This window comes from Furipterus horrens, unplaced genomic scaffold, assembly GCF_987537825.1.
Source record: "Furipterus horrens unplaced genomic scaffold, mFurHor1.1.pri manual_scaffold_8, whole genome shotgun sequence".
Lineage (NCBI taxonomy): Eukaryota > Metazoa > Chordata > Mammalia > Chiroptera > Furipteridae > Furipterus > Furipterus horrens.
Window position 1 is genome coordinate 110960239 of NW_028327178.1, and position 12227 is coordinate 110972465.

Consider the following 12227-nt stretch of genomic DNA (forward strand, 5'->3'; position numbering starts at 1 on the left):
GGACTGGTGCAGAAGGTCGTCTCCCAGAACTCCCCGATGCTTCTGGGCCACATCAGGCCTGGGACCCAGGAACCCAGGTGTCTTACAGGCGCTTCCTGGCTGCAGGTGTGCCAGCCGAGGCTCCGCGAGGCCCGGCCAGCCCTCCAGACCCCCACTGCTGACAACGTGTGGGCACATGGGCCCTGCCCAAGTCAGCGTGCTGACCCCACGTGCCTCCTGCTGGGTCGGCCTATCCCGTGGCCCAGAGGGGGCCCCAGGCCTCCTCTTACTGTGGCAGCAGCTGCTGGGGAAGGGGCGGCGCCTCGTGGGCTGACGAACCTGAGATTGACCCTGGAGACAGCATTCGCAGGTCAGCCAGTCCTGGAGGCGCCGCTCAGCGCAGCCGGTGGCGCCTGTGGTGGGCAGGGGTCTCCTCCAGGACGCCCGCCCTGCATGTCCAGGAGCTTCTGGACGAGCACAGGGAGTGGCTCCAGGACCGCTCCCACCCAGCTGCCCTCTCCGCTCCAGGTTGGAGGAGCCCAGGTGCCCAGAAAGGCAGCTCAAGAGCCACCTGGCTCCCAGCCCCCAGTTGGTCCATCCAAGGGTCTCCTGGGTGGGCTCGTCCATCCCTGAGGGTACCCCCTGAGTCTTCTGATCAAACTGGACTCCCAATGTCCAGCAGCTGTTCCCAGGACCTGGGGCTGGGAGGCCCCTCCTCCCACTGTTCCCCAGAGACCTACCCTGTGGCTGTTGGGAAGGACCGACCCACTTCTACCACCTCGGAGCCCTGGCAGGAAATGGGCCCAAGAAGTCCCCTAACCTCTGGCCTGGCCTCCCTGAGCTGCTTCTGATGAGGCGACCCCAGCTGGAGGAGGCTGTTTTTCCACAGGGGCCGTGGGGGTGGGGGGGGTGCAGCTGGGCCCTCTCTTCCTGTGGGCACACATGTGCACATGTCTAGGACATACTCTGCTGACATGTGTGATGGTGCTGGTACATGCATGTGGGGTTTGTTTTCAGGGAGCTGGTCAGCCCCAGGCTGGACTTCTGGGGCTACCCGTGCCTGGCTGCTCTTGTTCACCCCAGTCCTCACGTGGGAAGACCTGGCTGGACAGAAGGGCAGCTCCGCCGTGCGACCCAGTTGCACCTGTGAGCATGGCCAGGCTTATGCGGCCCCAGGTCCCCGGCAGCAGCACAAGACCTGGTGAGTGAGTGGCTGAATGGGGGCCCTGGAGACGCGGGAGAGGGAAGCACTCACCTCGCGGGGGAGAAACCTCGCTGACCTCTGGGCCCAAGTTGGTCCTCGGTGTCTGGTGCCTGGCCACCCCTGGGACCAGCCTCCCGCTTTTATCTGCCCCCCCTTGGCCTGGCCTCCACCCAGTGACTTCCTGTCTCCGCCCCACGTCAGGCTTTTCCATGACATGGCCTTTGTGGGTGGTGGGGGAACCAAGGAGACCACGGGGTCAGGAAAGAGGCCAGAGCTGGGGCTGCAGGGAGTGGAGGAGGGGCCTGGTGACCCCCTGCAGCAGCCCCGACGCTGTCTCTGGCACACCCCTCCCCCAGGCAGGCCTCTGGCGGACAGGCTGTAGGGGCCAGACGAGCCCGCCCTCCCGTTGGAGCCCAGGAGCAGTGGAGGCAGGCTGGGCACGGGTTTCTGGCCTTGACGCGCATGGCCGGCCCCCTGGAAGTCTGGCCACCTCTCCTGTAACTGGGGCTCCTGCCCGTGGCCAACACTAGCTCCCCCTCCTTCCTCCAGCCACCCACACACTGGTTTCCGCTGGGCCTCCCACAGCACGAGCGCATGGTGCTGCCGGCCAGCGAGTGCCTGGGGAGGAGGCCAGGCCCCCGGACTCCAGCGCTCCATGGGGGCTTGGCTGCCTGGGGACTTGAACAGCCAAACAGCTGGCAGCCCTGGGGCCTCTCCCCAGGCCCAGGCCCCAGGCAGAGCAGCTCATCAGAGCTTCGTTTTTTCTAAAACTGTTTATTTTATAAAGTGTATAGAATAAGTTATACCAGTGACATTTTTAAATTAGAACAGAGTCTGTCCTCTGTAAGCACGGGCCAGGAGGCAGGAGGGTGGGTGGGGACATGATGGGAAGAGATGCGGCAGCTGGCTAACCCATGGACACCACTTCCTCCTCATCGCTGCCGTCAGGGACAGCGTCCGTCCCAAAGTAGCGGTCCCCGAAGTTCCCTAGAGAGAGAAGCAGGCCCTTGCAGTGAGGCTCAGGCCCCTGCGGCCCCTGCGGCCCCCACGCCCTGCTGAACCGGCTCAGGCAGCCTCACCGATGCCCGGGATGATGCGGAACAGGTCGTTGACACGCTTGTCCACTGCTGTGGTGATGATCCTCACGCGTGGGAACGCGTAGGCCACTGAGTGGACACCCATCTCCGCCATCAGCAGTGACAGCAAGAAGATCTTGTCCTCAGGTACATCATGGTCCTGCCGGAGGGACGGAATGGAGACTCCTGCCCCCGCACAGCCCCCCAGCCCCCGTGGCCACTCACCAGGAGCACGCGCACGGCCATCATGGCCGCGGCACCCGTAGACACAGTGCAGTCCATGAGGATCACGTGGTCATCGCTGATGTCTTTGGGGAGCCGCAGGTAGTGGAGCTGGGGGCAGCCGGGGCCGGGGTCAGTGCTAACCTTGGCCAAGGGCCGCACCTCCGGCTCCCGCCCCGCTCCTCCGCGCCCACCTCCGGCTCCCCCGTGAGCTGGTTGGTCTGGATGAGGATGGTGCCGATGCGCACATCCTTGCACACGGCCCGCAGCGCCGGCTCCATGGTCTCGCCCGCCCGCAGGATTGACACTCCGGTGATCTGCGGTGGGGCGGGCGGGCGGGGGGGTGGCAGCTGAGCTGGCCCCTGCCTCCTGGGCCACCATGGTCCCACCCTGGGCCGCGCCCTTGCCCATACCTGCTTCCCCGCATAGCACTTGCCCGCGTAGTCCTGCCCCTGCGGGGTCTGCACCACGCAGTCCTGCGGCCGAGCATTGAGGGCGCTGGTGAGCAGGAGGGGCCGCCCCCACCCCTGCCCCAGGGCACCCCAGCCCCGCACCTGGAAGGGCAGGAAGGACAGCGCGTGCTCGATGAGCAGCCGCATCAGCCTCTTGGAGTAGAAGATGAACTCGTCCCGGCTGGTTTCCTTGTCTCTGTGCGGGGCAGGGTTGGCAGGGGCGGTGGTCGGCAAAGGGGACCGCGGCGCCCGTCCGCCCCGCCCCGCCCCGCCCCGCCGCGGGCGCGCGCTCACCGGATGATCGTGTGCATGCCCCGCACCTGCGGCGTGCTCTTGAGGACACTCAGCGTCCGCGGCAGCGGGTGGCACTGGTGCGCCGAGGCCAGCGCGGCCCTGCGGACAAGCCGGGTGGGCACTGGAGGCGGCGTCTGGTCCCAGGGCCCATCCTCCCACTCCGGACACTGAGGGCATGTGCTGGGGGGGCAGCCGCCGCCTCCCCGCGGCTCCTCCGGAGGGAGGCCCCCGAGGGCAAGGCCGAGGTTAAAGGGCACAGTGAAGGCAGAGCGCTGACCGTTAGGCGGGAAGCAGGCTGCGGCGGGGGCCGCAGGGGCAGGGCAGGCGGAGCGAGGGGGCGGCCTCGGACGCCTCTGCACCCGGGACAGCTCGGCTTTGGGGCCAAGCCCTGCCCCTGCCCCCCAGGGGACGCGCGGCCCGGCAGGAGCGGAGCAAAGCGGCGAAGCGGCCTGCTGCCCCGCGCCCGGAGGAGGAGGGGCGGCGGGCGGGGCCAGGCCAGGCGGCAGCGGGCGCAGCCCCAGCGCGCACTCGGTCCTCACATATCCCAGCGCAGCTTCCTCTGCTCGCCAGGTGAAGAGGTGCAGAGTGTCGGGGAGGGACAGGGCAGGAGACCCCGGGGTTACAGAGAGAAGAGAACAGAGAGGGCCGCTCAGCAGGGGCAGCGGCCTGCGGCCAGCGGGGAGCAGCGGGGGGCGGGGCGCGGGGCGGGCTCGAGACCAGGACGTCCTCCGCCCGCCCCAGCGACGCTTCCTGGAGCGGCGGGGGCACGGCCAGCCGCAGCCGCCACTTCCTTGGCTGACCAGAGAAGGGAAGATGTAGCCGCTGCCTTTAAGGGTTTCTCTAGTTTGAAACCTGGAAACTCGTTTTCTCAGAGGCCCCGGCAGGACCACAGGTGCGGGGCGCGTGAGCCCCGTGGCCAGCTGCCGCGCAGGGGCGGAAGCTGGAGGCACCAGCGTAGCAGCCGCTTAGGGACCCCTGTTCGGACTGGGGCCCTCCTGCCAGGTGACTCAACTGGCACATCCTGACTCCACAGAAAGCCAGGGCGGGTCCCTTGCACTGCCCACTGTGTGGGGACAAGACACAGATGCAGCCCCAGGACGCCCGGCCCCTCCAGAGTTCTTCCTGGCTCTGTCTGGGCATACCCCCAGGGTGGGCAGAGAGCAGGAGGGCGGGGGCACCACCTCGGGCTGTCCAGACGGGCCCCTCCCAGCCCTCGGGCTGCAGAGGGACCGGGGCCCATAGGCTGCCGCCCTGGAAGGCTGTGCCCCTGGGCTTCGGAAGGAGCCCCTGAGAGGCCAGGCCAGCCTAGGGCTGGGCTCCGCGTGACCTCAGGCCAGTTTCCCATCCTCTCTGTGCCTTGTTTCCTCATCCACCTCAAAGGGGAGGCAGAAGCAGTGGGGACCGCCGTGCCCCCTTCTGGGCTGGGAGCAGGCCGCCACAGGGTGGGCACGTGGGTGAGAACCCTGGCTCCTGGCCCGTGGTCTGTGCAGACAGGTGCGGACGTCTTACCTGACACTGAGCTCACGCTGCGGCAGCAACACGGGAAACAAGGGAACAGGGTGGCACGTCACTGGCGGCGGCTGCTCGCCTCGCAGTCGCCGGACAGCACAGCCGCCGCTGCCACGTGCCCTGCCCGGCCACCCTCCCAGGAATGGACACACCCCAGCCCCATGGAGGGACCTTCCCCGGGGACTGCCCGTCACAGGAGGGGCTGACTCCCTGTGGCCTCCAACCCAAGCAAGCAGAGCCTCAGGCCTCCAGCCCAGGTCATGTGACCTCAGGCCGGGTCGTGCCGAGGGTGCTCGGGACGTGGGACTCATGCCAAAACCCAACAGTCCCCCCAGAGGGTGGGAGGGACAGCTCAGGCCTGGAGCACTGGGGGCACCTGAGCCCACTTTCTCAGGGAACCGTGGCTGGCTGAGCAGGATGGAGGAAGCACGTGGGAGCCGCAGGGGCAGGCTCACCTCTTCCAGCTGGCTGTGCACGTGCTGGACAATCAGGTCGATGGCCACCGTGTTCCCGCTCCCTGGGGAGGAAGGGCAGGAGGGTGACACCAGAAGGTGACAGAGGCCACATCCCCACCTGCGCCCCCACGGCAGAGTCACCTCGGGGCACCACGATGTCCGCCAGGCGCATGGTGGGCTGGATGTACTGGTCGAAGGCCGGCTTGACGAACTTGTTGTACTGCTTGATGACACCCGCGATGTCGCGGCCACGCTCGCTGATGTCCCGGCGAAGCCGCCGCACGAGGCGGATGTCAGAGTCTGTGTCCACAAAGATCTTCATGTCCAGGAGCTGGAGGGGAGCGAGCTCCTGAGCAAGGCCGGCACAGGCCCCTGAGGTGGCCCTCGGCCCCAGCCCGCACGGACCACATGCCCGCGAGGCCCAGCGGCGTGCCGAGGTTCTGGGAGGCAAGGATGCAGTCGGCCGGGCACAGGCTGGTGCTCCTCTGGACGGCAGGCTCTTAAGGCAGCCACCCTTGCTAAGGCTCACACTGAGGTCTGGGGTCTGTCCCCACCCTTAGCACACAGCAGGTTACCCCCACAGCGGCCAAGAAGGGGGGTGCTGGGGGCAGCGGCTCCTGGGGCCCGAGCCTCAGAACTACCCCAGGAACGTGAAGCTCACGTGGCTGTGAGCACAGGCCTCAGCGGGGGCAGAACAGGGAGCCACCACAGCGTGGCCTGTGGCCCGGTGGGAAGGACGAGGCTGCGCCATGCCTGCTGGGGGTCGGGAGCGCCCTGTGCAGACGCGTGCGCACGGGAGGCCCCCTCCTGCCCAGGCACCGGCACACACGTGACCCCCCCCCAACACCGGCAGCCACAGGGCTGTGCAGGTGGGGACGGGAAGGCTCACACCCCGAGCCTGGTCTGCTCACCCCCCCAGGCCTGCCTCCCTCCTGGGAGAGGGCACACTCCTCACCCACGCCCAGCAGATGGGACAGGTACCCATGCACCCCGGGGACAGGGGGGTGACTGGGGCCTGCCAGGAGGAGTCATGCTGAAGGCCGGCCCTACGGGAGGGTGAGGAGGTGGCCCAAGCCCTTCTTCACCTCCAGCAGCGTCTTGTCAGCAAAGGCCATGATGCCCTCGAAGATGATGACGTTGGCCCCGTAGAGCGTCTTCTGCAGAGGGAAAGGGCCTGCGCTGGCGCCTGCGCCCACACCCGCCCGCGCCCACACCCGCCCGCGCCCACCCGCCGGCCTACCCAGTCTTTCTTGCGGCTGTGGGTGGTGAAGTCGTAGACGGGCACCTGCACGCTCTTGCCCTGCTTCAGCTTCTGCAGCGTGGACACGATGAGGTCGAAGTCAAAGGCATCGGGGTGGTCGAAGTTGTAGTTGTTGCGGGCGGCCTGCTCCTGCTGCTGCCGCGTGAGCACCTGCAGGGAGCGGGCTGGCTGCCAACCGGGCCGGAGGGCGGCAGTGGGCCCCGGGGACAGCGGCGGCCCGCACGGGGCCCCTCACCTTGTAGAAGGAGTCCATGGACAGCAGGACCACCCAGGGCACGTCCAGGGCCTCGATGATCATCCTGGCCACAGTGGTCTTCCCAGAGGCACTGCCACCACCCAGGCCTGCAGGCAGCAGAGCAGATGGGCTCAGACCTGGGTCCCGGGGTGGGCAGGGCCTGTCCTGGGGCCTGAGAGGGCAGGTCAGCGGAGACACGGCTGGCCCTGCCCAACACACCCAGGGGGTAAGGGGCAGGTGGCAACCAGCTCACCAATGGCGAAGGCCTCCTTCGACTGCGTGCCATGCTCGTTGTACCAAGGCGGCCGCCCCGCCGTGTAGATGGTACGCTTGCTGGTGCGCAGCAGGGGAGGCTCGGACTTGCACTGGCTGGTGGTGCGCTTCCGGGGTGAGCGCCCAGCGCCCACGGGTGGGAGGAGCCTGTCCAAGGCCTCAGCATTGCTGCTGCAGGGGGAAGAATGCGCTCACTTCAGCACTGGGCCCCCAACCCCTCCACCCACATCAGGCCCTGTGTGGCCGGACCTGTGATGCACCCCCACACAGGCACACAGGCAGGGCCAGCGTGCCACACATAACCCGCCTGCCACCCATCCACAGGGCCTGGGGCCTGGATCCCTGTTCACACAAGTTCAGAGGGACGGCCAACCATGACAGGGATGTGGGGGAAGTGCCGTCCACACCAAAGACAGTGACGTGGACGGACACAGGAGGAGGACCCTGGGCTGGGCGGTCCGTGGGGAGGCCACTGCAGACTCCAGGGAGGACGGCGGAGGCCTCCACAGCCTGCAAAGTGCAAGCTCAGTCGGAAAGGCAGACAGCACCGGCGCCGGCCGTCACCACGCAGCATCACTCGTGGGAGCGGGCACGCTGACCTCTGTGTCAATAACACCCCGAAGGGTCTGGTGCGGCAACTGGCCCGAGGCCCGACAAGGCAGCTTCTGGGAGCTCCCTGTGTGGCTGGGCGGCCTGGCCCGACACCTGCTCGGACGGCCCGAGCAGCACAGACGCAGCAGGTGTCCTGGACGCAGGGGGCGCAAGAAAGCAAACCCCGAGACACTTCCAGAAAACCCAGCCAGCAGACGCGGCCTACCTGCACGCCCTGCGGGCAAGCGTGCATGGGCGGGACATGTGTGCGCACAGTCAGCTTGAAGCAGACATGCCAGGACTACCCTGGACACCAAAATTGGGAACAGAGGTTTCTGCCTCCCACGAGTGTCTCGTAAGGATGAGCCCCTTTGTTTGCAGAAACCAGGCGAGGCCACAGTCTGTCTTTGAAGCTCACTGTCCTGCTGTTGCTGCTGCAACGCGCAGTGCCAGGATGGTGTCTGCACATGTGTGCATGGGGGGGCTGTGGAAGGAGTCAGTTGAGGCCTAAGACGTGACAAGTCACATGGGCAGCTCCTGAGGGCACAGAATGATGTCGGCACACATGTAAGCCGCAAGAAAGCCAGCTGTCAGGGGACAGAGGTCTCCAGGGCAGCGTTGGGGGAGGGGGTGCGGCAGTTTTAACACGTCTGTGTGCTGTGTGCTCTGCGGAGACACCAATTGCCTGCCGCGTTCCGCTCAGAACTGGTGCCGGTGCCCATGGCGGGGCCGAGCACAAACAGTGGGCGCCAAGGTGGGCCTGGGGACAGGACACAGCACTGCCACTGACAGTGAGCGTGTGGGGGACTCAGCGTGGTGTGGACCAGCTGCCCCAGGTGCGGCCTGCATTCGCACTCAGCCACGAGGTGGCAGATGCTGTCCCTGGGTCCCGCTCATGGGCAGTGCTGGCTGCTTACCTGGACGCCCCCCCAGGAGGTGCCCTACACACTCTGGCCACAGCAGATGAGCCATCCCAGCGGCAGGGATGTTCCGAGCGGCCACAGAGGCCCCTCCTCTCTGTACCTTTCTACACAGGGGGAAGCCTGGCCAACCCGGGCGCGCCGGTGCCAAGGGCGGCCTCGCAGAACTGACCCCTGAGAGCAGAAGCCTGGGGCTGACCCTGCTGCCATCTCTCCTGTCCCCACTGCTTCTTGCCCCAGGCTGGAGGCCTCCAGCGGGAGCCCCAGGTCCCTCCTGTGACAGTTCCTCATCCTGCTGAGGAAATGACGACCGAGCAAGGCCTGTGCTGCCAGCAGCCAGGGTGACACTTTCCCAGGGAAGGAGGGAAAGTGGGCCAGGGAAGACCGCAGACACCCACCCACTGCGAACGGTGAGGCTGGGGCGGCAGCCAAGCCCAGCCCCGTGGCCTTCTCCGAAGACCGACTCTCTGGGAGCCGGGCACACAGTGGCCCTCGCCGCGCCCTCAGGGCAGCCTCACTCCCTCGTCACAGTGGGACCCACTTCCAGAGGGGAAAACGGCACAGACCTTACCTCCCTGATCACAGGTCAGCAGGGTGCTCTGGCTACAGTGGCAGGTCATTTCAACCCCAGGACTGGGAGCCACCGAGACAGACCCCGTGCAATGAACAGCCCCCAGCAAAGCAGTGCCTGCACCTGCCTAGCCCAGCCTTTCCTGACGTTCATTACACACGGCGGGAACCCACCCAGACACAGCGAAGGCAGGTCTCTTCACACGGACGTGAGAAAACAGGCCTGCCACTCACCTGCCTTCCACTCCAAGGGCCCAGCAGCCCGAGATCCTGATGCCAGGGTAAGCTGGGGGGCTGCTCATGGTGGGGACACGGGGGGAACCCAGGTGCTTGCAGGGCAAACCGCACCGCCTTAGACCCACAGCAGCCCCCTGGGACAGCTGAGAAGCCACCCCAACTGCCCCTCCATGAGTCGCTACCAGACTGCCCACCAGGAGGCAGGGAGCCAGCAGCTGGGAGGCCCCTCAAGACCCTGTACTGAAGGGACAGTGCTGGCCCCAGAGAACGAGGTCACAGGCCTAAGAGGATCACCCGGCTGGGGGCTGTGTGCTCGCCTGATATTAATAGCACTGACCCTGCTGAGAAAAGCCCGGCATCGGGTGTGAACTGCCCCTCCGGTGCGCGGGCTGGCACACCGACGGCCCAGGGCTGGCTGCAGACCACCGTGTACCGCCCCGCCCCCCAACACCCTGCAAAGAGCTCCAGACCCCTGGCCTGCCTGGGGCTGCAGAGCCAACCGCCCCCAGTAGCACAGGGGAATCTGAGGTGTCTCTTGGCCAAGCTGAGCTGAATGTCAATGCTGAGCTGGGCGCCCCACCCCTGTCCCCAAGGTGCCTCCTAGAGGCATAAACAAATCTGAAACTCTACCCTCCTGAGTGCCTGAGAATAACTGACGGCCCCGCCCCCATGACAGCTAGGCTCCCGCCTGTCCCCCAAGGCCACCCAGGGCTCAGCACCGTGTAGGGGATAACAGAGGCACTCCCTACCCTGGCAGCAGGAGGCAGGGAGTTCAGAAAGGGTGGGCCACCTACAGGATTGGTCCTCAGGTCTGCACAGGGATTTTCATTCACAGGCCCCAGCCTCCTCCCTGCGGTCAACCCATCGAACGCCCCCCATCGAATGCCCGCTTTCTTCCTGACTCAGCGTCCAACATCACTATGGCTGCCAGAGCCGCAGGGGAGAGAAAATGCCCCGTGGGGTTCACACACCTGAAGAGGCCTCTCTCCTGGCTGCCAGGTAACACAGCAGTGTGTCTGTGCCCACCAGAGGCCCCTGGAGGCAGGACTGACCTGTCCGTCTTTGCCCACAGGAGCTTCCCTGCTGGGCACCCCACCACCACCACCTGGGCAGATAAGCAGGGGCTGAGCCGCATCCAGCCCTAGGCAGGGCTACAGAGTTGAGGCCAGCAGCCCCGGAGCCGCTATGCCAGCCTGAGAACCCACCCAGGCTTAGGAAAATTTGCTGTTTATGGGGGTTAGTGGAGTGGGAGGGGTTGGGAGGGTGGTGTTGGGGGTAGGTAAGAGGGGGTTCACTAAGGCCAGGCATCAGGGGTCCCAGACTGGCTCAGGAACAAAAGTTTCAAGGAGCCTTTATTAGGGCAGGTGTAAGAACGGGGTCCCACCCACCCCACCTCCCTGGAAACGCCCCCTTACAGGAGCCCTCCTTCCCGCTGCTCTGGGCTGGCCTCCTGCACCCACCGCTGCACCCCTGACTCCACCTGAACCAAACTAGGAGGTAGCACAAGCGCCCAATGAGCCACCGGCCCATCCAGGGCTAAGAGAATCGAGCCCCTGTCCTCATGGGGCTGACCCTCTAGGGGCACGAGAAATGAGAGCAAGGTGGAGAGACCACAGGGGTGCTGCCGCAATGTGGAAGAAGCTGTGACGGTGGACAGGGGAGGCTCAGGGCCACCTGGACTCCACCAGAGCCAGCTCTGGGGCCCTCTGGGGTTGTGCAGGGACTGTGAGGCAAGCACCCAAGGGACAGTGCGGTGAGCAGAGGCAGCTGCAGGGCAGACCCCGTGGCCTCCAGAGCAGAGCCCTGCCGGCCGCTCCCTGCCCTCAGGTCCAGGCTCCCCTCTGTGCACAGGGCAGGGCCCAGCAGCAGCTGCCGCCAGCCTGTTATCTCCAGGGAGTGCTTCTGTCAAAACTGATCTGGCCTTGTCCTCTCTGATCCTGGGCTAAATCAAAGATTCTTTAGAACCAGCAGGGGTCACTGACTCAGGTCCTGTTAGGCCCTGTCACTGTGTGTGAGCAGGCCCTAGTCACTGCTCACCCCGAAGGTGTGGGCCAGGATACAAGATGCCCCTCCAGGGCCATGGCAGCCTCTTGCTGCCCGGAAACTCCTGCAGGACAGCTGTCACTGCAGGGCACACCCTTCCTCTCCCGCAGCACCCAGACTCTCCTGGACCCACCCACGGTTTCCTGTGGTGCCCCAAGCCCAGTCACCCCTGAGCCCTCCCCAGAGGACAACTCAGACCCGGAAGCGAGGAACCGGCCTTCAGGCGCAGGAGCCCATTTCCTCTTGGCCACTTCCGTCTCCCCAGCCAGGGTGACAGAGTTGCTCCTCCGCTGCACCCCCACACGGCCCTTCTTGCAGAGCCCCACGGAAGCCTCGAGGGCGCTCCCCTCCAAGCGGGACAGAGAGCCATGCACCACCCCCAGAATCACGATCCCTGGCCTCTCGGTGGAGCGGACTCCAGAACGAACTGCCCGCCCCGGAGCGTCAGGCAGGCCGGCACACACTGCAGCCCCGGTGCCCGCGGGCCCCATCCACCCGGGACCGAAAACAAAGTCAGCCTCGGGCTGCAGATCGCGCTCCGTTCGCTCCAGGCTCAGCTCCCGGCTCAGCCTGCGGCACGTCGGGAACCGCCCCCCGCGACCCGGGCACCTGTGTGCCCGGCCCCAGCCCTGCACGCCCCCGGGGGACGGGCTGGGGCGGGGGCTGCGGCTCACGTGGGCCGCCCTCGCCTCCGCTGTGGGAGGGGCGGCCCACGACTCCGGCCCCCACTCGGCCGCCACGCCTACCGGTCCTCGCCGGCGGCCTCGCTCTTCGCCCCCGGCCGGTCCGTTCCGTCTGCGGCCGCGGGGGCCAGTGGGGGCGTGCGGGGGGCATCGGTGGAGCCCGGGGGCGCCGCCATGGAGCTCCGAGGCCGCTGCGCTGGGCGAGTGGGCGGGGGTGGGCCGC

General features: G+C 66.7%; 1 protein-coding gene and 1 long non-coding RNA gene across 7 annotated transcripts; one reads left to right on the plus strand and one right to left on the minus strand.

Annotated features, from left to right (window-relative positions):
- Positions 1-1937: 1937 nt before the first annotated feature.
- UCKL1 (uridine-cytidine kinase 1 like 1) lies at positions 1938-12217 on the minus strand. Of its 6 annotated transcripts, none has more exons than XM_090286684.1 (15): positions 12068-12217; positions 6941-7131; positions 6688-6794; positions 6432-6602; positions 6277-6348; positions 5333-5522; positions 5192-5253; positions 3767-3786; positions 3228-3326; positions 3036-3129; positions 2895-2957; positions 2676-2798; positions 2485-2592; positions 2263-2419; positions 1938-2170 (listed from the first exon to the last, which is right to left on the minus strand). In XM_090286684.1, exons 1-15 carry the CDS (start codon positions 12178-12180, stop codon positions 2091-2093), a joined length of 1650 nt encoding a protein of 549 aa, XP_090142810.1. In that variant the 5' UTR covers positions 12181-12217; the 3' UTR covers positions 1938-2090. The 6 variants fall into 6 exon arrangements, with proteins under 6 accessions (XP_090142810.1, XP_090142811.1, XP_090142813.1 ...); XM_090286685.1 differs by lacking the exon at positions 3767-3786 and adding an exon at positions 4737-4753; XM_090286687.1 differs by lacking the exon at positions 12068-12217 and adding an exon at positions 9276-9799.
- LOC150003833 (uncharacterized) lies at positions 8630-11864 on the plus strand. The gene is made up of 3 exons (XR_016512803.1): positions 8630-9322; positions 10114-10277; positions 11432-11864. It is a non-coding gene; the product is annotated as an uncharacterized LOC150003833 (long non-coding RNA).
- Positions 12218-12227: the final 10 nt, after the last annotated feature.